The sequence below is a fragment of the Lucilia cuprina genome, chromosome 5, assembly GCF_022045245.1.
Source record: "Lucilia cuprina isolate Lc7/37 chromosome 5, ASM2204524v1, whole genome shotgun sequence".
Taxonomy (NCBI): domain Eukaryota; kingdom Metazoa; phylum Arthropoda; class Insecta; order Diptera; family Calliphoridae; genus Lucilia; species Lucilia cuprina.
The window spans coordinates 75001-96674 of NC_060953.1; the positions used below are offsets into that span (position 1 = coordinate 75001).

General features: G+C 29.0%; 3 protein-coding genes and 1 long non-coding RNA gene across 13 annotated transcripts in view; 3 read left to right on the plus strand and 1 right to left on the minus strand.

Moving 5' to 3' along the window:
• LOC111690823 (drebrin-like protein) overlaps nucleotides 1-950 on the plus strand; it is a 4692-nt gene extending 3742 nt beyond the window's left edge. For 4 of the 5 annotated variants that reach the window (XM_023453412.2, XM_023453405.2, XM_023453397.2 and 1 more), the window contains one exon: nucleotides 1-950. This exon is cut by the window's left edge and continues 37 nt beyond it. In XM_023453412.2, coding sequence (XP_023309180.1) covers nucleotides 1-103 — 103 coding nt within the window. In that variant the 3' untranslated portion in view covers nucleotides 104-950. The other variant, XR_006941061.1, reaches the window with a different exon arrangement.
• A 180-nt stretch (nucleotides 951-1130) lies between these two features.
• On the plus strand, nucleotides 1131-6015 carry LOC111691079 (transient receptor potential cation channel subfamily V member 5). 2 transcript variants are annotated; one of them, XM_023453723.2, is made up of 9 exons: nucleotides 1131-1809; nucleotides 1900-2126; nucleotides 2584-3094; nucleotides 3186-3462; nucleotides 3520-3641; nucleotides 4334-4441; nucleotides 4502-4653; nucleotides 4712-5246; nucleotides 5530-6015. In XM_023453723.2, the coding sequence occupies exons 1-9, from the start codon at nucleotides 1411-1413 to the stop codon at nucleotides 5692-5694; spliced, it is 2496 nt and encodes an 831-aa protein (XP_023309491.2). In that variant the 5' UTR covers nucleotides 1131-1410; the 3' UTR covers nucleotides 5695-6015. The 2 variants fall into 2 exon arrangements, with proteins under 2 accessions (XP_023309491.2, XP_046808124.1); XM_046952168.1 differs by having other exon boundaries at nucleotides 4334-4653.
• A 1102-nt stretch (nucleotides 6016-7117) lies between these two features.
• On the minus strand, nucleotides 7118-13805 carry LOC111691230 (BAG domain-containing protein Samui). 5 transcript variants are annotated; one of them, XM_046952169.1, is made up of 3 exons: nucleotides 12219-13805; nucleotides 8954-9053; nucleotides 7118-8881 (listed from the first exon to the last, which is right to left on the minus strand). In XM_046952169.1, exons 1-3 carry the CDS (start codon nucleotides 12495-12497, stop codon nucleotides 7377-7379), a joined length of 1884 nt encoding a protein of 627 aa, XP_046808125.1. In that variant the 5' UTR covers nucleotides 12498-13805; the 3' UTR covers nucleotides 7118-7376. The 5 variants fall into 5 exon arrangements, with proteins under 5 accessions (XP_046808125.1, XP_023309671.2, XP_046808126.1 ...); XM_023453903.2 differs by having other exon boundaries at nucleotides 8954-9056; XM_046952170.1 differs by lacking the exon at nucleotides 12219-13805 and adding an exon at nucleotides 9435-9450 and having other exon boundaries at nucleotides 8954-9056.
• A 2040-nt stretch (nucleotides 13806-15845) lies between these two features.
• LOC124420376 lies at nucleotides 15846-16391 on the plus strand. The gene is made up of 3 exons (XR_006941159.1): nucleotides 15846-15873; nucleotides 15939-16128; nucleotides 16201-16391. It is a non-coding gene; the product is annotated as an uncharacterized LOC124420376 (long non-coding RNA).
• Nucleotides 16392-21674: the final 5283 nt, after the last annotated feature.

A 21674-nucleotide genomic window follows, 5' to 3' on the forward strand; every position in this document is an offset into this window, starting at 1 on the left:
TATTACTCATATTGATCAAATCGATGAAGGGTGGTGGCAAGGTTTGGGACCTGATGGAACTTATGGACTGTTTCCGGCAAACTATGTCGAAATAATAGACTAATAATCTATAGGAAGGAGAAAATTTTTTAAAATATATATTTTACTAAAATTTTAGGTTTATAAAATGTTTAGATAATTTTAACAAATAAAAAAATTATATATCTTGTTGAACGTAGGTCCAAGGCATAGATTATATTTTATTTGTTGAAATTACTTTGCATATTTACAAGCAATAGTTAAAAAAAATCCAATTTTAAACTCCATATACAGAAACTGTAATTTAGAACTTTTGCTAATTAAATATTGTATCTACAATTAATACTTAATCATTATATTAGTGGTGCCAACTCTAAAGCATTAATATGTATTTTCGTAAAAAATAATTGTTTATACATTTTTTGCAGCTTTATTTTTAAGACCTTAATAGATTGAATCCATTGTCAAAACCTGCAAATGACATCTTCATAAATAATAAGAGATTTGGAAATAAATTCATATTCAGTAATAAATTATATGAATTTGCTACCAGTTTCGAGTCTTTTTAAAAGTCACTAAATGTATATAAAATGTTTACTTTATATACATACATACATGTATATATATGTATGTATTAATATTGGTTTGTTAAATAAAAAAAACTTTGAATTTCATTTTGATAATTTATGTCAGTTGCAGATTAATTTTAAGTCATATAATTGTTTTGTTTTTCTTACGTCCTTATTTTAACTATTGCGTCCTGTCACACAATTATTATTTTTGTTGTATATTATATTTTATTAAAAAAAAACTACGCTTAGCGTTTATGTTTTTATACATATTATTTTGAAAACACTTATGTCCTTTTTATATTTTACTCTTTCATACATTCATAAACATATACAATAAACAAAAAATATATTAAAACGTAATTTTAATAAGAAATCTGTTTTTAATATGAAACCGGCGCCGAAATGAAAAAGGTTGTATGTAACAGCCAAGCATTTAAAAATTTAAGTTTTGTTTAAAAATATCAAATTGCATAATTATTTAGAAATGTATTGTTTAAAAAAAGGACGAAACGACAAATTACATTTTATTACAAGCACAACAAAAATAATGAAAAAAACAGTGAAATGTATTTTTATCGCATAAAGCAACCAGTTAATTGTTTTTGTTGTCGTTAAGAATGGTTGCTTTTTTTGTCCGCCAAAAATTTCCTTGGATACCATGACAGTGCAGGTCGAAGGTATTGCCATGTTAGAAACAATAGACTGTTTAATCGATTTCGAATTTAAAGGGATTTTTAATAACATTAAGATATCATTACATATAAGAGGAAATGTTATAGCAAAAAGGTTTAAAGAAAAGTTTGATCTTAATTGATTAATAATGGGAAATACTGAAAGTAATGTCACGAGTGGTGTTAAGAAGCAAGCTGGAGTCTCCACACAGGCTTTATATAAATTTGTTAATCTTAAAGGCGGTGGTCTTTTAGTCGATATGATGAAACGTGCTTGTCAGACAAAACAATTCGCTGAAATCGATCATGCTATCAAGACTAAAGTGGAGCCTTTTTTATATAACAAAGGAGCTGGTCGTTACTTTCCTGTTTCAAAAATGGTTTTATTACGTAATAAAGAAAGAGCAAGAACAAAGCAACTACCAGAGATTAGAGCATTAGAAAATCCAGATGATGATTTCAACATACACGATTATTGTTCAGAAGTTTCAGAAGCCGAATACATATCGAATCCAAGTGCCTACCGCTTTGTGTGCTGGAATTTAAATGTGCGTATTATAGATTCGATTAAACATACGCGTATACATATTTGGTTCCATAAATCTAATAGTTTTTTATTTGCGTGTGCATCTATTCAGGAACGAGGAGCAGTTGGAGAAACAATTTTACATTTGTGTTTGTTGAACGCGTCTTCCTTGCATGCCGACTTAGCTAAAAGATTGTTGAAATTCTACCCAAAGCTTATAATGGATATTTATCTTAGTGATGAATACTACGGCGAAAGTGTACTTCACATAGCTATAGTCAATGAAGATCCTGCAATGGTAAAATACCTTTTAGACGCTAATGCGTATGTAGAAGAAAGGTAAATGATTTATCACATATGTATGTATATAAATCGTTCGATTATAGATATTGTAATATGTTTTAGCCATTAACTTCCATTTGAAATTTTCCATTAAAATTTTGTATTCAAAAATTCTTTCAAAACGTTTAAATGAACATGAATACATACATATATATCTATGTACTTTGTTAAAATTCGAACGTAGATTTCACAAACCAATTATTGGTATAATTAAGTTTTTAATTATCCGCCTTAAATGGGATCTGGATACTAACGTGTTCTAAGAGATATATTCTTTTTTTATTATTTTTTTGATTGGATCTTGTATTTACTAAAATCACTACTAATCCCATAAACCGATAGTTTTGACATAAAGGCGAACATTTTTCTGAAACTAAATCAGTTACTTAACACTAGCAGGTGCTTTCCAAACGTAGTAATTATAAGGAAATAAATATTTATTTAAAACTTTCAGATGTTGTGGAGCCTTTATGTCTGCAGAAGACCAAAAACCTTCTCGCTATGATTCTCCAGATCATGAGTACGTTGGTGTGAATCCAATAACTAACTATGATGGTTATGTTTATTGGGGAGAGTTTCCTTTGAGTTTCGCTGCCTGTCTATCTCAGGAAGAATGTTTTCGGTTGGTTTTAGCAAGGGGAGCAGATCCCGATTTACAAGACACGAATGGCAACAATGTATTACACATGATGGTTATATATGAAAAAATTGATATGTTTGATGTAGCTTACGAAGTTGGGACAAATGTACATCAACGAAACGTTCTCAATTTAACCCCCTTAACACTCGCTGCCAAGTTAGGAAGAGTCGAGATGTTTTTTCATATAATGAGTATTGAACGTGAAATATATTGGCAACTGGGAAGCATAACTTGCGCTGCATATCCTCTTTCAAAAATTGATACAATTGATGTAAAAACGGGCAATATAAACAAGGATTCCGCTTTGAATTTTGTAGTTTTTGGCGTAAGTTAATATCTTTTCACCAAAACTAACTACATAATTGGAAATCTGAGCTCATAACACTTTTATTTCTTTTTCAATTCCTTTATTTTAGGATAAATTAGAACATTTGGAGTTATTGGATGGCGTTGTTATAGATCTCTTAAAAACTAAATGGGATACTTTTGTAAAATCCCGTTTTTACAAGCAATTTTACATGTTTTCGTTTTATTTTTTATTTTCTTTAGTTAGCTTTATTTCACGACCAGGACCAGATGAACAGGAAGTGGAAGACGACAACCGAGAGACAACAACCGAAACGAGTAATATAACATTTTATACACAACAATATTCTTCCGTTACAAAAGCAATCGAAAATAATTTGCCCTATAGTAAGTTGATGTGTTTCAAATTTCTATTGTACTAATAATTTTGTTTTTATTTTTTAGAAACGTTTTGGCTTAATTTCAGCGAGTATATTGATGATGAACGTGATGATCATAATTTGCCTTCCTGGTGGAGTAGTTATGAAAAATGTCCGTTAATGAATATGGAGTCGAATTTGGCCAAGGTCTGCAAACATGTGTAAAGAAATAAGTTTTGTTTGTGGTCTTTTGTTCCCTACCAGTGGTTGAATGTTTAGAATTTTAGTGCATTATGTAGGTCAGAGTAGATTAATAATTATTCTAAAACGCAAATTTGAAGTATGTCAATGTTATGGGACTACATTTTAATTTTTTAAATACAATGTATTTTACTTAATTATTCATAAATAATTAAGATAATCTTCAATCTTTGATTAAACCTGGTTTAATATATGTTTTGTGTTTTTAGTAATCAGTAAAGTTACTTATTATCTTAGTTTAACTGAGTGTTATTGTCCAAAAACACAATTGTCGGTTAAAGTCTGCCTAAATTTGTTCCGAGTTTAATCTAACAGCAAGTTAAGCCTAATTAAACTGAGTAGTAAGTAAAACGCCCTAAGAGATAGAATTCATGTTTTCACGAATATTAGATAAATGAACATTAATATCAATACAGATGAGAAGCATATTAAACTCTACTAATAAAAAAATGTAAAATGTCATTAAACATACCAAGCCATTTACCTCGAAACTACTTTTTCTTGATTATGTTCGCGATGTTTTCTTTTAGAATTTAATAAATCATGAATGTTGCTAATTGGGAACTAAAGAGTCATAACTTAATTTAAGTTCATATTTAAGATACTAATTATTTTCTACTCTTTCCTGCACCGAAAAGATACGAATTATTTCAGAAATTGTTATATTTTTTGGTGCCATACTGTATCTGTTATCTGCTTTACGAGAAGCCAGATTTTTAGGCTATAAAATGTTTATTGAGAATCTAGTAAGAAAAACAATTTACACAAGTTCGATTTTGTATAATAATATTTACATTTATTTTAAGATGACGGCGCCGTCACGAGTTATGTTTCTATTTTCGTGTTGCCTTATGATGACTATTCCTTGGTTAAGATTATCATGTTTAACGGAGCTAGATGATCATGTAGCAGTATGTATTATGTTAACAACAGCACCGTACTTTCTCTTCTTTTGCCGGTGGGTTTATTAATGAAATACCGAAAGTTGCTTCTATATATTCTTTTTAATTTTATAGGGGATTTAAAACTGTTGGACCATTTGTCGTGATGATATATCGAATGGTTATGGGTGATTTAATTCGTTTTGTATCCATTTACTTAGTGTTTGTTATGGGGTTTTCCCAGGCATATTACATTATATTTTTAACTTTTGATAATCCTGCAACTCCAGAAGAGATTGACGATACAGGTACAAATCCCATGCCTTCACCAATGGAATCTGTCGTAGCTATGTTTCTAATGTCCCTTACCAATTTCGGCGACTACTATGGGGCTATGTCTTCAACGCAACATGAAGCTGAGGCAAAGATACTTTTCTTTCTGTTTATGGTCATAGTCAGTGTGTTGTTAGTCAACATGTTAATCGCTATGATGGGTAATACATATCAAAAAATAGCTGAGATTCGCAATGAATGGCAAAGACAATGGGCACGAATCGTTTTGGTGGTCGAGCGAAGTGTCCCGCCTGCAGAAAGACTAAAAAATTTTATGCAATATTCCCAGCCAATGTCAGATGGCAGAAGAGCCCTGGTGTTACGTCTAAATATGAGTGTAAGTTAAAACTTAAATGTATTTATAATTAACTTTCCTGCAAAAATTATGGAGTACATGTATGTACTACAGGAAACTACTTTCCTGTAAACATTTTTAAAGTACATGATCCGTTTTATTGTTCCATATAATGCAGTCATGTACCATGTTTATTTTTTTTAAACCACATGGTCCTTAGCCTTACATAGGATTTTATTGCGAATCATATAAACCCCATATACTTTAGAAAGTGAATAGTTTCTTATTTTACTTATTGTAATTTCAATTGATCTTAATTTTTCAGGATGAAGATAAAGAAGAAATGAAAGAAGTCCAAGAAATGAAGCGAATTCATGAACGGTTTTCGAAGAAAAGGCAACAAGAAAGAGAAGCTCGCAGTAAAAGAAGGCAAGAGGAGTATGAAAAATTCTTTGGAGCTGCATCAGAAAATCATGAAAATAATAATTAATTGTTTCGAAGAAAAGTCAACAAGAAAGAGAAGCTCTCAGTAATAGAAGGCAAGAGGAGTATGAAAAATTCTTTGGAGCTGCATCCGAAAATCATGAAAATTATATTTAATTGTTGCATTTACGTAAAATACAAGTTAAATAAGGATACATTTTTCTGTAGCTGCTGGCACACAACACTGACCATGAGTCAAATCTGTCCTTACATCCACAAGGAATTACAATAAAACGCAGAATTTATTCTAGAATTAACAAATGTGTATGTATGTACGTACTATATTTTTTATTTATTTACTTTTTCTTTTAATACATACATAATTTTTTTAGTATTTTTTTTAAGTTTCATTCTACATAATTTCGATTCGTTATATTAAATCAATAAAACGAAATATGTGTATTTATGTATCTAAAATGTAGTTTTTGCATAAATTGCATTTTAAAAAATTAAAAAACCATTAAAAACAAAATCAAATAAAACACGTTACAACTTTTTTGTGAAAAAAATAAATAAAAAATACATAAATTTTACAAAAACAACTTTGAGACTTTTTTTAATTTTGATAATTTCTTACAAGTTTAAGAATTACATACGCTATACACACACATACATACATATGTATCTCATATTTGCCTCTAAAAGTTCATAACGCCAAATTTTGCAGTTTCCTTATTTTATTATGCTACGTCTATTATTTTCGGAGTTTTAAGTATACATATATACGTACATACATACAAACATACATACATACATACATACATACATACATACATATGTATTTGATTTGTGTTTATTTGGTTTAAACTTAATATTCTTCCAATTCTATGATTTGTGTTAATGTTATTATAAGTTTAAATTACGTTGAATTTTGCACTTTGCCGTTTGATTATGTTCCTACTAAAGCAAATTTGCGAAACGTACATACATATTTATGTATTATGTAGTTTAAATTAATTCATAACTGAGACCGATATACTTCAACTAATTGAGAATATGTAATACAATTCTTTTACGAACTCAAGTAAGATGAAAGACGACAGAACGTCCATAAAATAAAATATACTCAAATATAGTTGAATTGAATAAAATATGTTTATGCTATAAGCTTTCTAGTAAATTGAGGCACTTGTATTTCTGTCAATTAATAATGTATATTAATATTTTCAGGAGTATGTATTATGTTTTTTAAATCAATAAAATACGAACATTAGTCGTTTAAATCATTCTTCACTAACGGCGGTTTATACATACGTATTATGGATAGAGTTAAACACTGTTAGATTGCTTGTTTTATTTTGAATCTAAAAGATTTCTATTTAGTTTTATGGAAACCAGTGTCACGTTTTAAAAATTAAAAAAAGTAATAATTTTTAAAGTTAGATATTCACGTTGGAGGTTAAGGTTAGAGAAAAAAGAGAAACATTTAATTATTGATTTAAAGATTGGCACGAATTTAATTTAGGCTTTAAATGTAAGTATTATTTAACATAAAGTTTAAAATTTAAAAGCATCTGAAATTTGTGAATCGAATAACTACATGGACATCCAGAAATTAATGAATGAATGTAATGTGTTATTCCCAGACTAATGTGTTAAAAATTAACATTAATTGTATTGCTCTAAGACAATCTTTTTAAAGGTGGCCTTTTTATAGCTGGCGGTTGTATTAAGAGTTCTTTCATATCATCATTTTGTTTCAGATGAATTCTCCTTTTTTGGGCCCTCTGCTTTTGATTCGGATTCTTGATGGCTTGTAGTGGAAGCTGCATCATCCTCAGGACAATCTTCTATTTTAACTTCATTGAATTTCTGACTTTCAGGTGGAGGCAGTGGTATGGGTTCATTATTTTTGTGATCCGCCGGTTCCACGGTTTGGTCAGCTGCAGCAGTTGGTGTTGATTCTTTGGTCACTTTTTCGGCTGATGTAGATTTTTGTGTTTCTGCTGGTGGTGCTGGCGATTCACCTTCTTGGACGGGAGTTTGCTGTTCTGGCTCATCGCTTTCGGCGACATTAACCTGGGCTGCCTTTTTATTTTCCTCTGCCTTAGCTTCTAGCACATTAATAGAAGCTTGTATGCATTTGATAGCTTCTTTTCGTGCCAATCGTATGCTCTCCTTGCCATTAGTGTCGATGTTATCCAATTTCAATAGATTTCTAGTTAACATTTCGTCCAAATAGACATATTCCTTGTCAGCTCGAGTGCCCGAAAACTTTTCAACGCGTGACATTAAATCTAAAACATCACGTTGTATATCTTGTATTTTGTTTATGGTATCAACAGTATGAGGTGTTTGGGGAGGTATACCACCACTTTGTTGTTGCTGTTGAGAAGTGGGTTGCTGTTGAGTATTTAATGGAGTAGGACGGTGTGGTTGTTGTTTTGGAGGTGTAAAAGCCCTAGAATTGGCAGGGCCAGTTGCGACATTTGGTGGAGCATTTTGATTGGGAATTTCCTTATTATTGATAATGGGTTCGGACCTACCCTCCACAAATATTGGTATGGTACGTATGTAAGACCCTCCGGGGGTCTGGGGTGGTGGTGGAGTCTGTTGCTTCTGCTGAGGATGTGCTTGTTGTTGGGGAGCATAATAAACTTTTTGAAATTGTGGCGATTGGCCACTGTAAGCTCCGGGCTGTATCTGGGGACTAGTTTGAGTGGCAAATTGATGTTGTTGCTGAGGAGGCGGTGTAGGTCGTTTGGGTCCATTAACCGGTATTTGTTGGGGCTGAGAGTAGTAGGGCTGCTGCTGCGGCTGCTGGGGTTGTTGCTGTTCTGTTGGTGGTGCTGACGACGATCTAGGACTTTGGTTATCATTTTCTGCTGGTGATTTTACACCCATATCCATGGTATTGCGCAAACCATGTTGATTAAGATCAGAGTTAAGTGAATGATCAACTTCCGAGCGTCCAGTGGGATCTTCAGTTTGGATGGCAGCATCGCACACTTTTCTTGATGGAGACTGCGGCATTGTATTGTAAAAATGTGGTTGCTGTTGAGTCGACTGCTGCGGATGAGCCATGGTCGGCCCAGTTCCTGGACTTCCTGCCATGCCAGAACCTCCTCGCCGATGAGCGAAACTTTCTGGTATATATTGACGGAATTCTGAAGGCAAACGATTAAAGAAATCATCATCGTTATGAGTATTCACTCGGCGACGACCCAATGAGTTGAACTGGGGAAAACCAAAATCTGCAGCATCATCAAAATAACGAGAAAAACCATCAGTATGAAATTGGGGATCATGCAAACTAGTACGCTTACGTGAAGTACCTCCGAAATCTCCAAAAGGATCATGAGTCATACGTCCCAAGCGGCTCCGAGGAAACATATCTATGCCCATATCAGGTTCAAAATCAAAGTCCTGCTGGAATATACAAATAAAGATACAATTAAACAAAATCATAAAAAAGTACAGATTACAGATTTTTGTCAGAATTAAAATTATAATGGATGCCTCGATAGCATAGTTTGTAGTGATCTAGTCTATCAGAATGGGTATCGTGAGTTTCTCATAAATTTAAATTAATAAATAAAATTGTAATTTTTGATCGGGAAGAAATCTGAAGTGAATTTTTATTAATAATTGATTTTTTTAAACCAGAATTATTTATATGAAATTAGAATTGTTTTTGGTAAATAGCCTATAGAATGAAACAAGTATAATTTTAAATAAATATTTAATTGTATCAATTACATGTTAAGGAAGAAATATAAATCGCAGTGCACATACATATATACATACATATACATATTTTGAAATTTATTTAACTGGCACAAAATGTACAAAGTTTAAACGAAACGACGTGTATACTACGAAGAGTAAAACAAGTGCGGCCCACATATATAAAAACTCGCCAACAAACAACAAATATTTTTAGCAATGATTCATTCTGTTATTAACAATATAGTATTTGTATTTATGTATAAGTATTAAACAATAAAGTAGTACATAATACACATTCATAAAATAAAATGAATATGACAATAAAATATAAAAACTTAAAAACATTTTGATCAAAGAAATATTAAAAAGCAAAAAACAACAAAATGAAGGGGAAAAAGTCAACAGCAATCAATGACGTAAAAATCGATAGATTCAATACATGATAAAATAATTCGAGGAATGATTTTAAAATCAAGTAATCATTTTTGTAAATATATACATACATACGTACATGCATACATATGTATGTATGAAACGTATGTACATATTACGTATAAAAACAGTTTATTGTTAGTGTTTTTTTGTGTATTACGTCATAATATCAATTATTATCTTTATTAGAAATTTAATGTATTTCTAAAGAACATAGTATCTGTATATCCTCACCTAAAACACAAACGGACCTATTTAAAATTTTTAAAGTTTTACAGAAGAAGCAAAAAAAATATTTACATTGAAATGCTTGTTTCTATCAATGCCATTTTTTTGACATTTGTTTTGATGAAAAACATTAAAATTTTGTAAAAACGTACCAAATGTATCATATAAAAACGAGTTAATTTGAAATTTTGTTTCTTAATAAAATAATAAACATAATCAAATCAAATATAATTGAAATTTTATATAGAGAATCGTTTTTTATTAATTAGATTTCAATTCCTACTCAAATAAGACCACAAACGTATTGTAGTGTAATAGATCGAAGCCTCTGTCGATTATTAATCAAATTTCATTGAGAAGAGTGACTGGAAAAATTATTTTATTTGGTATCGAGATTGAGCCGGTCTAATGCATATATAATATAAATTAATTTATACATATGTATGTACAAATGTTTATATAAACACATAACCACGCAGAAATCAATCTAAATATGTACATATAAATGTAGTTTTGTAATCTTGTGTCTAAGCATCAAGTTGTTTTGTTTTTATTCGAAACCACCCACACTATGTCTTATGAGAACAAATAAACACCTAAAAAAGCGAAGATCTTGTGTATGTATGTACATAAATACCCAGCAAACACAAATTCGAATGTTTGAAAAACAAAAGTATATCGCATATTTTTGTTCAAATCATGAAAGTAATGATCGACATCATCAATAGCAACTGAACTTCACAGATGCTAAAATGAAATTGCGTAAGACAACAGGCAACTAACAGCTGTAAATTACATAAATTTGTGGTTAAAGAGATGTTTTAGAAGGTATAACGTAGCAACTTGATAAATAATTAATTACTTTATTCTTAAATAAAATTGAACCTTACTAAAACAAAATCCTAAACAACTTAGGCAGATGTCTACATACATAATTCACCAAAAATAAAGAAAATGTCATTTCTTGGACATTATTGTTGTTTTTATTTCAGAACTTACTAATTGCATTTATAAATTTTGTAATTTACATATAAAATTTCTTATTAAATTCCAAAAATTTTCCGAATCCATTAAAAAAAAATTATTATTTATAAATTCTAAATTCCAATTGGAAGTCCCAAAGAATATTTAATTTTATTTTGCGTAAACTGATTTGTGGTTTTAGATTAGTTGTAGTAGTTGAAAATGTTTTATTATTTGTTTATCTTATTTTGTTTTTGCTGTAAATGACCTTCACGCATCATCACTTGTAACAAGAGGAAAAAAAACAATTCGTTGGAATTTTAAATAAAAAATAATGACCTTGAACATTTCAAATGTTGCATATGTACAAACATATGTATATAGAGCAATAGCATTAGTTTTTTTAATTGGCCTTACTTTATTTTAAAATGATTCTTAAAATATTTTGATTTTAGCGGCAGCCATTCGTGAGTTGGACTAATTTTACTTTAAATTTGAAATTTAGTTTTTTGATTTTAGCGACAGTCATTCGTGAGTTGGTCCAATTTAAAATAAGTGATGCCCAAACCACTAGAAATCTCTAAGAATCTTGCTTTAAACTCGAAATTTACTTTTTACATGAACTTCTTATCCTGAAATCTATATCGATTATCTTACTAGTTGTTACGTTCGAACATCTTTATTATATGATTCGATTGATTTTGCATTTAGTCGATTAAACAACAAGTCACAATTTAGAAGATAATTTGTTGAAATTTGGTACATGGGGTCTATTGATTTTCGTTCACTGCGACATACCATATTAAAATATTAAAAGGAAATTCAACTCGAAATATTATAAATTGCAGTAGTTTAATGATAAATCTATATAAGCTATTTCTAATTTATAAAATATATTTAATCAAATTTCTTCGCTAATTCCGTGTTTTTCTATATTATACATATAATACCTATTTTAAAATATTGGCCTGATTAGAATTTTTTTAAATGAAGAGATCTGTTTATTTGTACTAAACATATCAGGTTTATCAAATTCCATGATTATCTAATATATAGTAGTTGCTGCGTTTTTTGTATTCACCATTTAAGGCATGAAATAGTGCAATAAAAAAATTCACATGACTAATTTGGCCGAAGCAACGAAGATTTAAGAAAAAATGGAATGAGGTAAAACATTCAAAACTGTTTTTCCCAAAAAAAAATGTTAAGAAGCGATACAAGGAGAATCGTGATACCAACCTGAAAATGTGCTGGAATTTGTTGCTGCTGTGGATGGGGTTGTTGCGGCTGTTGTCCTCTTCCAAGAGATCCTGGAGATCCATAACTGGTGACCTGCGATTCGCCGGCTACATAATGCTGAGCCTGTGCTTGATACTGAGGCTGGTGTTGCTGTTGAGTTGCCGGTTGACCTCTGTACTCATGATTTATAGGTATCGTTACACCATTTCCTCCAGCTTGCGGATTACCAGTGCCAGATGATGCTGATGCACTTGCATTTGATATCACAGTGGGTTTCATTTTGCAACGTTAATATAGTGCGCCAGTCTTTAGTATCGAAATTAGTACCTATTTTTCGTTTCTGCTTTACTATGCTCTTGTTTTCGATGTTTATTTTTACAATTTTCTTTGTCTGCTGATGTATTGTTGTTGATCTATTTTTCTTTTTAATTTTCTCGTTTTTTATTCAAGAATTTTCTTTATTTCACTTATTTTTCACAGTTTATATGGCTGCAACAACAAAAGCTAATGATTTCGTCGTTTTTTCTTTCGTTCTCTGTTTTTGATTAAATGAGCCAGCAACAAACAGTTAGAAGAGAGGGAGCAGCGATTTTGACAACTACTACCACTTTGCTCTGTAGTATTTGTTGTTGTTTGTGATGGTGGAAAATTCTAGGAACAATATATACGAGTAATTTTGTATCGCCAACGTAAAATTTTTAGCTTTTTGATTTTTCAAAATTTAATTGTTTTGTTATTGTTGTTGCTCTGATTGGTTACAATTTCTATTATTGATTTCTTACAGTCAGCAACAAATGTAAGTTCGAGTATTTATTAACGGATTCGCAAACAACTATGTTCACTGGTTGTTTTTGTTAATAATGTCACTGCATACATACATATGGACATTTGTACAATATTGAGAAATTTGTTGCTTGTTTTATTGTATTGATTTCACCTTGATTTAATATGACGTTGCAAATTTTCGTGTTAAAAACGAATACATATACAAATAAATGTGCTATGTTTGTTTGTATGTAAATAATTATGTTTGAATATTTTTTTATTTAATTTGTAGACAACAATGTCTGCATTTAACACGTCGTTTAAAAATAAAATATTTTTTTTATTAATTATTACTGTATATGGAAATCTTTATCGTTATTTTGTCAACACTAGATTGGCGAAATAGAAAATACCTATACGCATTACACGATTTATTACCAAGTTTTAAATTCACTATTTTTCTTATTTAAATTTTGTGGTTAAGTGACGTCACTGGCAAAATTGACTTTCGTTTAATTTTACGTATAAGTATTTTTTCAATTTTGGAATTTATTTATACACACACATTATATACTCGTATATACATATATATATATATTTTTCATTATTAATATATTTCTGCTAGTGCCTTTTCTTTTTAACGTTAATTCTTGTTGTTGCTTTCAAAAGTAAAGTATAAGTAAAAATTTGTTAATTTTTTATTTTATTCTCGTTTTTTTCTTGCTTCCGTATCACCGTATATTTATTGTATCCATTCACTCACTACCTGAATATCTTTTTCCTCAAACACCTCTACTCACTGCAACGCTACTAGTAAAACTGAATACTAAACGTAAAATGTATTAAATACTGCTGAAGTATTTTCTTTTCGATTATAAAAAACATCTCATTTTTCTATTGTATCTTTTTTCTCTCTTTCGGTGTATCTCAATTTTTCGTGTTGTGTTGATAAAAAGGGGTATTTTTAAGTACATTTACTAACAGAATTGTACTTTGGTATACCCTACATCACTGTAGAGGAGTGTTTTTTCTCTGAAACTTAAAAATATTTTGAAAGAAATCGATGGTGAATTTAATGTGCAACTTGTATAGAACAATTTAGCAAAATAAATTGAAACCAATGTCTATTAACTAATAATCTATAAGTTTAAGTACAATTTATTTTACTCATACACAAGAAATCAACATTGGTGGTGAATGATGTTATAAAAGAGAAAGAGAGTGAGAGTGGCTAGGAAAGATGTGAAATTAAATAGGTTTATAGCAGGTTTGGCAAAATTGGCATAATTGTACTTTTTTGGTACAATTCAATCTTGAAAAGTACAATCGTACACCAAAGACCCATTTGGTACAATCCTAATTTTATTTTTTGATTGAAATAATAATATTTCATTATACTTTGGATTTAAAGTTCAAAAGAATGTCAATTTAAGTAGTGTTTAAAGTTTGAAATATTGTATATTGTAATAACTCTTACCAAAGGAGTCCCTTTTTTATGGTCTAGGGAGTATTCTGTGAATTAGACTTTGAACTAGTTTTCAAACTGTTCTATAGAGTGGTCTGTTGTTTACTCTATTGACTGGTATATTGTCAAGTCTATAGATTTATCTTTGGATTAAATAAACACGTAGTTAATTATTATTTTTTTATATATTGATAAAAATTACTAAGAAATACCGATTTGGTACAATCGGAATCAAATAAGTACTATTTTTAATGTGGTTTTGTACTGTTTTAAAATTTTACATGCCATCCCTTTTTCATTCTGCGCTCAGAAAGGAAATGATTTTTGACTCTGTAAATATACATCAGAGTTTAAAAATAGAAATTAAATGTGTGTAGCAAAGAGTAGCAATATTGCAAAGCAACAGAGTAAAATCATTATACATATGTATGTATACATATGTATATACATTGTACAACCTACGTAAGTACCCTGCAGTTTTAAGCTAAGATATTGTTAACTTTCCCATTGCTTCATCGTTGCTCAATGAAATACCAATTACTACTTTTGTAAATTGTCAAATGTCTTGTTCAATTTTTGAATTTTTATTTAACAAAATACATCGAAAAAATAGATAAAAATTTTAAAAATATCTTGTCATCATATTCTCCACTGAATTTTAAAATTATTATTACTTATATTATGTATTATTTACATAGTTATATACATATGTACATATGTATGTATGTGTATAACAAATTATACCATAGTTAAAAAGTATACGTTTATAAAAAAAGTATATTTTACTAACATTGCCAACCCTGGTATGGAGATAAATACATATGTACATATGTAAATATGTATCTACCGTTTGTTTTTTCGATTTACATTCTTATTAATCTACACATCCATACACGTGATTATCGTAACGAATAGCAACATAAAATCATACCGGCCGGCACAAAAACTAAAGAAACATTATTCCTGCAACTTTACACACCATTTATTTTACTTTATTTACTTACTTAAAGCAATCCAAAGATATATTTGTAAACAAAAACATTTGAAAGCAATTAATATTTAATTTAATACTGAAATATTTTGACAATGGAATAGTTTTATGTAAAAATAAAAATTTTTCTACATTATTTAAAATCAACAACTGATTCGAATGTAAATTTGTACTAAGCTCTCAATTGTCATTTTCAACATGAGATGAGTGTGCAACTCAATTGAAGAAGAAATTTGTTGAGAAAATACATATGTATGTATATAGATGTGAGTAAAGCAGGAAATACCGGGAAATAAACCACTGACGGATATAAGAGAAATACAAATATCTTTTGTGTGTTTTTAATATTTGAGTTGCTTTTTTCAATTTAAATACATGTGTATTTGTAAACATTAGTATTCCGCAGGAACACCTCGCAAACGATGAGTATAAATGTACTGAACATGTTTATTTTTTGTTTAAGCTAAAACTTACGACAATTTTGAATTTCAATAAGCAGAGAAAATAATACATATAAATCATTTGGTGGACCAAAATATATATTTTAAACTATAATATATATTCGAAAAGATTAAAGAACTTTTTTAACATACTGTACTGAGATCAAAATTGTCAATCGTTGATAGGGAACTAAGGCCCACTCGTGTTCAATACAATTGAGAGATATTCCAACATGAGAACATAAATATGTATGTATATTTTGTAGCCATTTATATATTATTTGCCATCATGGACAACTATTACAAATGTTACAATTTCAGTGCCATATAAAAATCGGAACTTAAATTTTAATAAACATACCTACTTATTATAGTTATCAAATTCCTATAGCTTTAACTTTTAAATAAATATGTACATTTTGATTTATATAAGTACGTATGTTAATAAATTTGTAATATACATTGATTCCAAGTATTTTTGAATGAAATGTATAACTGCAAAAGAGTAACTAACGCATACTCATCTCATTTCGTAAATGACAGCTATTTAGTAGAATTTTATTACTTGTCATTTTTTGCAATGCATCTCTGTTAGTTTACTCGTATTTTTCACACGGTTCGGTCGTTAATTGAAAGTGTCTATAGAAAATTAGAATTTTTACTTAAAAAAGTAGATAGAATGTAAATATTTTTGCATAAAATTGTAATACAAGTGTTTTTTAATATCTACGTATAAAAATATCCTTTAAAAGTGTAAAATAAATAAATGAAAAAAGTGTGTAAAGTTGTGGGCGAATCATAAATTATCTGCGCCGGTCGCCTTGTTTCTTTTGTGCTTTTGTTCGTCACGACAACAACAAGTGTAAAGAGAAGTTAGTGAAATGTGCAAAATATGTATATGTATATACATATGTAAATGCCGAAAAAAAATAAAAAAATTGATTAACATAACTAAAAGTTATGTTAAGGTCAAGGCATTCTAATGTTCATAAATAAAGAAAGAAATAATGAGTTAATAATGCATTTAATAATTTAAGAGTTAAAAGTGTAAAATAATAAGGAAATTAAAAAAAAACTTAATTATGTAAGTGATTTTTTCTCTTTACTATTTCATATTTAATTTAAATATGCATTAAACATTAAATCAGTTTACTTTTAGAGCACCTAGTTTGTACCGACTGCAATTTTAAACATTTTTTTTTTGTAATTTTGAAAGTTTTTCTACAAATCATACTTCGGCATCTACATCCTTCTTAAGATTCCCCATAAACAAATTCCAAGATTACTCCAAATTTTATAAATCTCTTATCGTTTAATGACATATAATTTTATGCAAATAATGCTCGACTAATAAGATTACTGAATTAAATTAATCAGTTTATTAAAAAGTATTCGATGGGAATTATATGATTTATGTAATTGTACATTTAAATTAATTGCCTTGATTATGTTGCGATTCTGCTTATTAACTTGTATCAATATAAATACAATTGTATGAAGGTGTCTTTATTGATGTAAATATATTTTTGTGAATACTTATATCCATACATATGTACATACATACAAACATATGTATGTAATGTGAATGTGTACCAATTCCACAATTGCAATAGAGTTACTAACGCATACTCGTCTCATTTCGTAAATGACAGCTATTTAGTACAATTTTATTACTTGTCATTTTTAGCAACTCTTTTATTTTCTCTTTTAGTTTACGCATATTTTTCACACGGTTCGGTCTTGAATTAGAAGTGTCTTAGAAAAATTAATATTTTTGCATAAAAAATCTAATAATCTGCAAATATTTTTGCATAAAATTGTAATATAATTGTTTCTTAATATCTGTATATAAAAATATCATTGAAAAGTTGAAAATAAGTAAAGAAAAAAGTGTGTAAAATTTGTTGGAAAAAATAAATTTGTTTGTGCTGGTCGCTGTGATTCTTTTATGTTGTCGTTCGTTGCGCCAATATTCTGCGCATAATGTAAAAGTGTTAGTGTAATTTTAATATATGGAAATGTCAAATAAAAAAATAATAAATATGTAAATCTTTTTTTAATAAATGCATATATGTATGTATATATGTAAAGAAAAAAGTAGTATTCTAATATGAATACATAAATATGTATTCATATTTATGTATGTGGTGTGAATGTAAGTGGATTTTTTGTTTTCTTTTTTATTTTTTACAAATTCAACTAATTGTGCTAGATATATGAGTATGTAATCGTACAATAGAGTTTTTTACGCATCTCAAATCTCAAATCCTAAATCACAACTTTTTAATTAAATTTTATCAGTGTCAATCATTTTTAGATCTCTTCTAATTAACGCACATTTTTTATGCAGTTCGGTCATCTCTGAAAGGATGGAAGAGTGAAAAGTTGTAGGAATTTTTTTTGTTCCGGGGATGTATACAAATATGCGTTTTAATACTAAAGATATTTGCGAAAAAGAAGAAAATACAAATCTTAACGCTAGTGGAAAACAAGTATGAATGTATAGTGGGGCGTAGCCGACCATATGATACCCTACACCAGTCAGTATGTATGTTAAAAATGGGGATTATTTAAAAAATTAAGCATTAGGTTTGTTAAGAGGGCTCAAAGGGAAGTAGGGCAAAATATGGCCCTATCCTTAAAAAATGTTGGTAGGGGGAGTTAAGTTTTCTTCAATATTATTTTTGTAGAATTTAAAAGTGTTATTAGTGTTTGCATGTGAATTTTGACCTTTAAGTCATTTTCTGAAGGGGAGTTTGTATGGGGGATAGGTTCAAATGAAGCCCGATCATTACAAAAATCGGTAGTGTCATTTGAAGTTCTATAAAACTAAGTTTTGTCGACTTTTATTAACATAATAGATCATTTAAATTAATTATAAACCAAAAGGCCCTATTTGGGGGGTACGGTTGTATGGGGGCTAGTCGAAATGATGGACCGATTTTAACCATTTTCAATAGGCTTCGTCCTTGGGCCAAAAGAAGCGTGTGTGCCAAATTTCATCCAATTATCTTGAAAATTGCGGCATGTACCTTGCGCACAAGGTCTGGCTGGCTGGGTGTCCATGCCAGCCAGACGGACGGTCGGACATAGCTTAATCGACTCAGAAAATGATTCTAAGCCGATTGGTTTACTTTAAGGTGGGTATAGGACGAATATTGTTGTATGTTACAAACATCAGCACAAACCCAATATACCCTCCCCACTAAAGTGGTGTAGGGTATAATGAAATTGTACCATAATATTTAAACATATCTTAATCCCTAAATCGTTTTTCAAATAATATTTGGAATTATTTTAAAATTAAAAAGGAAGAGTGTTATATTCGGTTGTGCGGAGTTTTAAATAACCTTTATAAAATTTAAATATATTTAATTTTCCCTACTATATCAATATCGTAGCAATAGCAAAACAAATGGAACAACAAGTACGCTTAACGAGATTTATATAAATGTACATTCAAATTAATTACCTTTATTATGTTGCGATTATTCTTTTCAATATTAAATTGTATCAATATAAATTTAATCGTATGAAGGTGTCTTTGTTGATATACATATATTTTTGTGAATACATAATATGTACATAAATGTATGTATGTAATGTGAATGTCTACAAACTCCACAATTGCAATAGAGTTACTAACGCATTCTCATCTCATTTCGTAAATGACAGCTATTTAGTACAATTTTATTACTTGTCATTTTTAGCATTGCATCTCTGTTAGTTTATTCGTATTTTTCACACGGTTCGGTCGTTAATTGAAAGGTTCTAACGAAAATTAATATTTTTACTTAAAAAAGTAGATAGAATGTAAATATTTTTGCATAAAATTGTAATACAAGTGTTTTTTAATATCAACGTATAAAAATATCCCTTAAAAGTTTAAAATAAATAAATGAAAAAAGTGTGTAAAGTTGTAGGCAAACCACAAATTATCTGCGCCGGTCGCCTTGTTTCTTTTGTGCTTTTGTTCGTTGCGCCAACAACAAGTTTAAAGAGAAGTGTTAGTGGATATATATATATGTTTATATATATGTATGTTTATATATACATATGTGAATGCCAAAAAAAAAATTAAAAAATTTGAGTAACATAACTTAAAGTTATGTTAAGGTCAAGGCATTCTAATGTTAATAAATAAAAAAATAATGATCATTATCTTGTAAAAAGTTCTTTGTGCTAATAAAAATATATGCATTTGTTGCAATTAATTAAAAATTAAAATTAAATTAAAATTTTAAAGTTAAAAATGTTATATACATGCTATGCTATATCTACAGTTTCAAAACGTATTCCGTTAATTAATAAGGAAATTAAAAAAACTATTAACTATAATATAAAAATTAAATTAAAGTATATTGACTTTTAGTGTACATACTTTGTACAGTAATTTAAACTATTTTTTTTTTAATTTTGCCAGTTTTTCAACCAAATCATACTTCGTCACATATTGTTTTGGTTCATTTCTTTTATTTCAAAATAAGGTTGGTGTTACCCTCATTGATATGAAATTTTTAGATTCTTATTAAGATTCTGCATAAACAAATTCCAAAGATTACTCCAAATTTAATTAATCTCTTATCGTTAAATGACATATAATTTTATACAAATAAATCTCGACTAATAAGATATTATGTTATTATGCGATTCTACTTATTCGATATTAAACTGTATCAATATAAATACAATTGTATGAATGTTGTCTTAATTGATGTAAATATATTTTTGTGAATACATAATATGTACACACATACATACTTACATATGTATATAATAATAAATGTGTACCAATTCCACAATTGCAATAGAGTTACTAACGCATACTCGTCTCATTTCTTAAATGACAGCTATTTAGTACTATTTTGTTACTTGTCATTTTTTTTCTCTTTTAGTTTACGCATATTTTCACACGGTTCGGTCTTGAATTAGAAGTGTCTTAGGAAAATTAGTATTTTTGCATAAAAAATCTAATAATCTGTAAATATTTTTGCATAAAATTGTAATATAATTGTTTCTTAATATCTGTATATAAAAATATCATTGAAAAGTTGAAAATAAATGGAAGAAAAAAGTGTGTGAAATTTGATAGAAAAAATAAATTTGTTTGTGCCGGTCGCTGTGTTTCTTTTATGTTGTCTTTCGTTGCGCCAATAATTCGCGCATAATGTAAAAGTGTTAGTGTTCATTATATGGAAATGTCAAATAAAGTAAATAAATAAAGTGTTTTTAATAAATGCATAATATATGTAGATATGATATGAATACATAAATATGTGTGTTTGCAAGAAAAGGCTTAATTAAAGTTCATAATTAGAAATCTCAAATTGGTGAATTAAAAACTGGAAATGAAGGAAATGTAGTACGTACCTATGTAAGTTGTTTTTTTTTTGTTTTCTATATTATTTAATTTAAATTTAACTAGAATTCAAATGTGCAATAAAGTGTTTAACTCATACTCATCTCATATCTTAAATTAAAAATTGTTAGTAAAATTTTATCAGTTGTCTTTAATTTGAATACTCTTCTAATTGACGTACATTTTTCACGCAGTTCGATCATCTTTTAGAAGTTAAAAATAAAAACAGGATGGAATAGTGTAAAGTTGTGGGAAAAATTATGTTTTTTGTTCCGGTTGTAGTGGTTCTTTTATGTTAACAGTATAGAATTGAGTGTTGGTTATGTATAGCTAAATAAAAATGTAAAGTAGTAAAAGCTTTTTGTATTACACAAATGACTTTAGTATAAAGTTATTTGCGAAGAGGATGATAATACAAAGCTTAATGCTAGTGGAA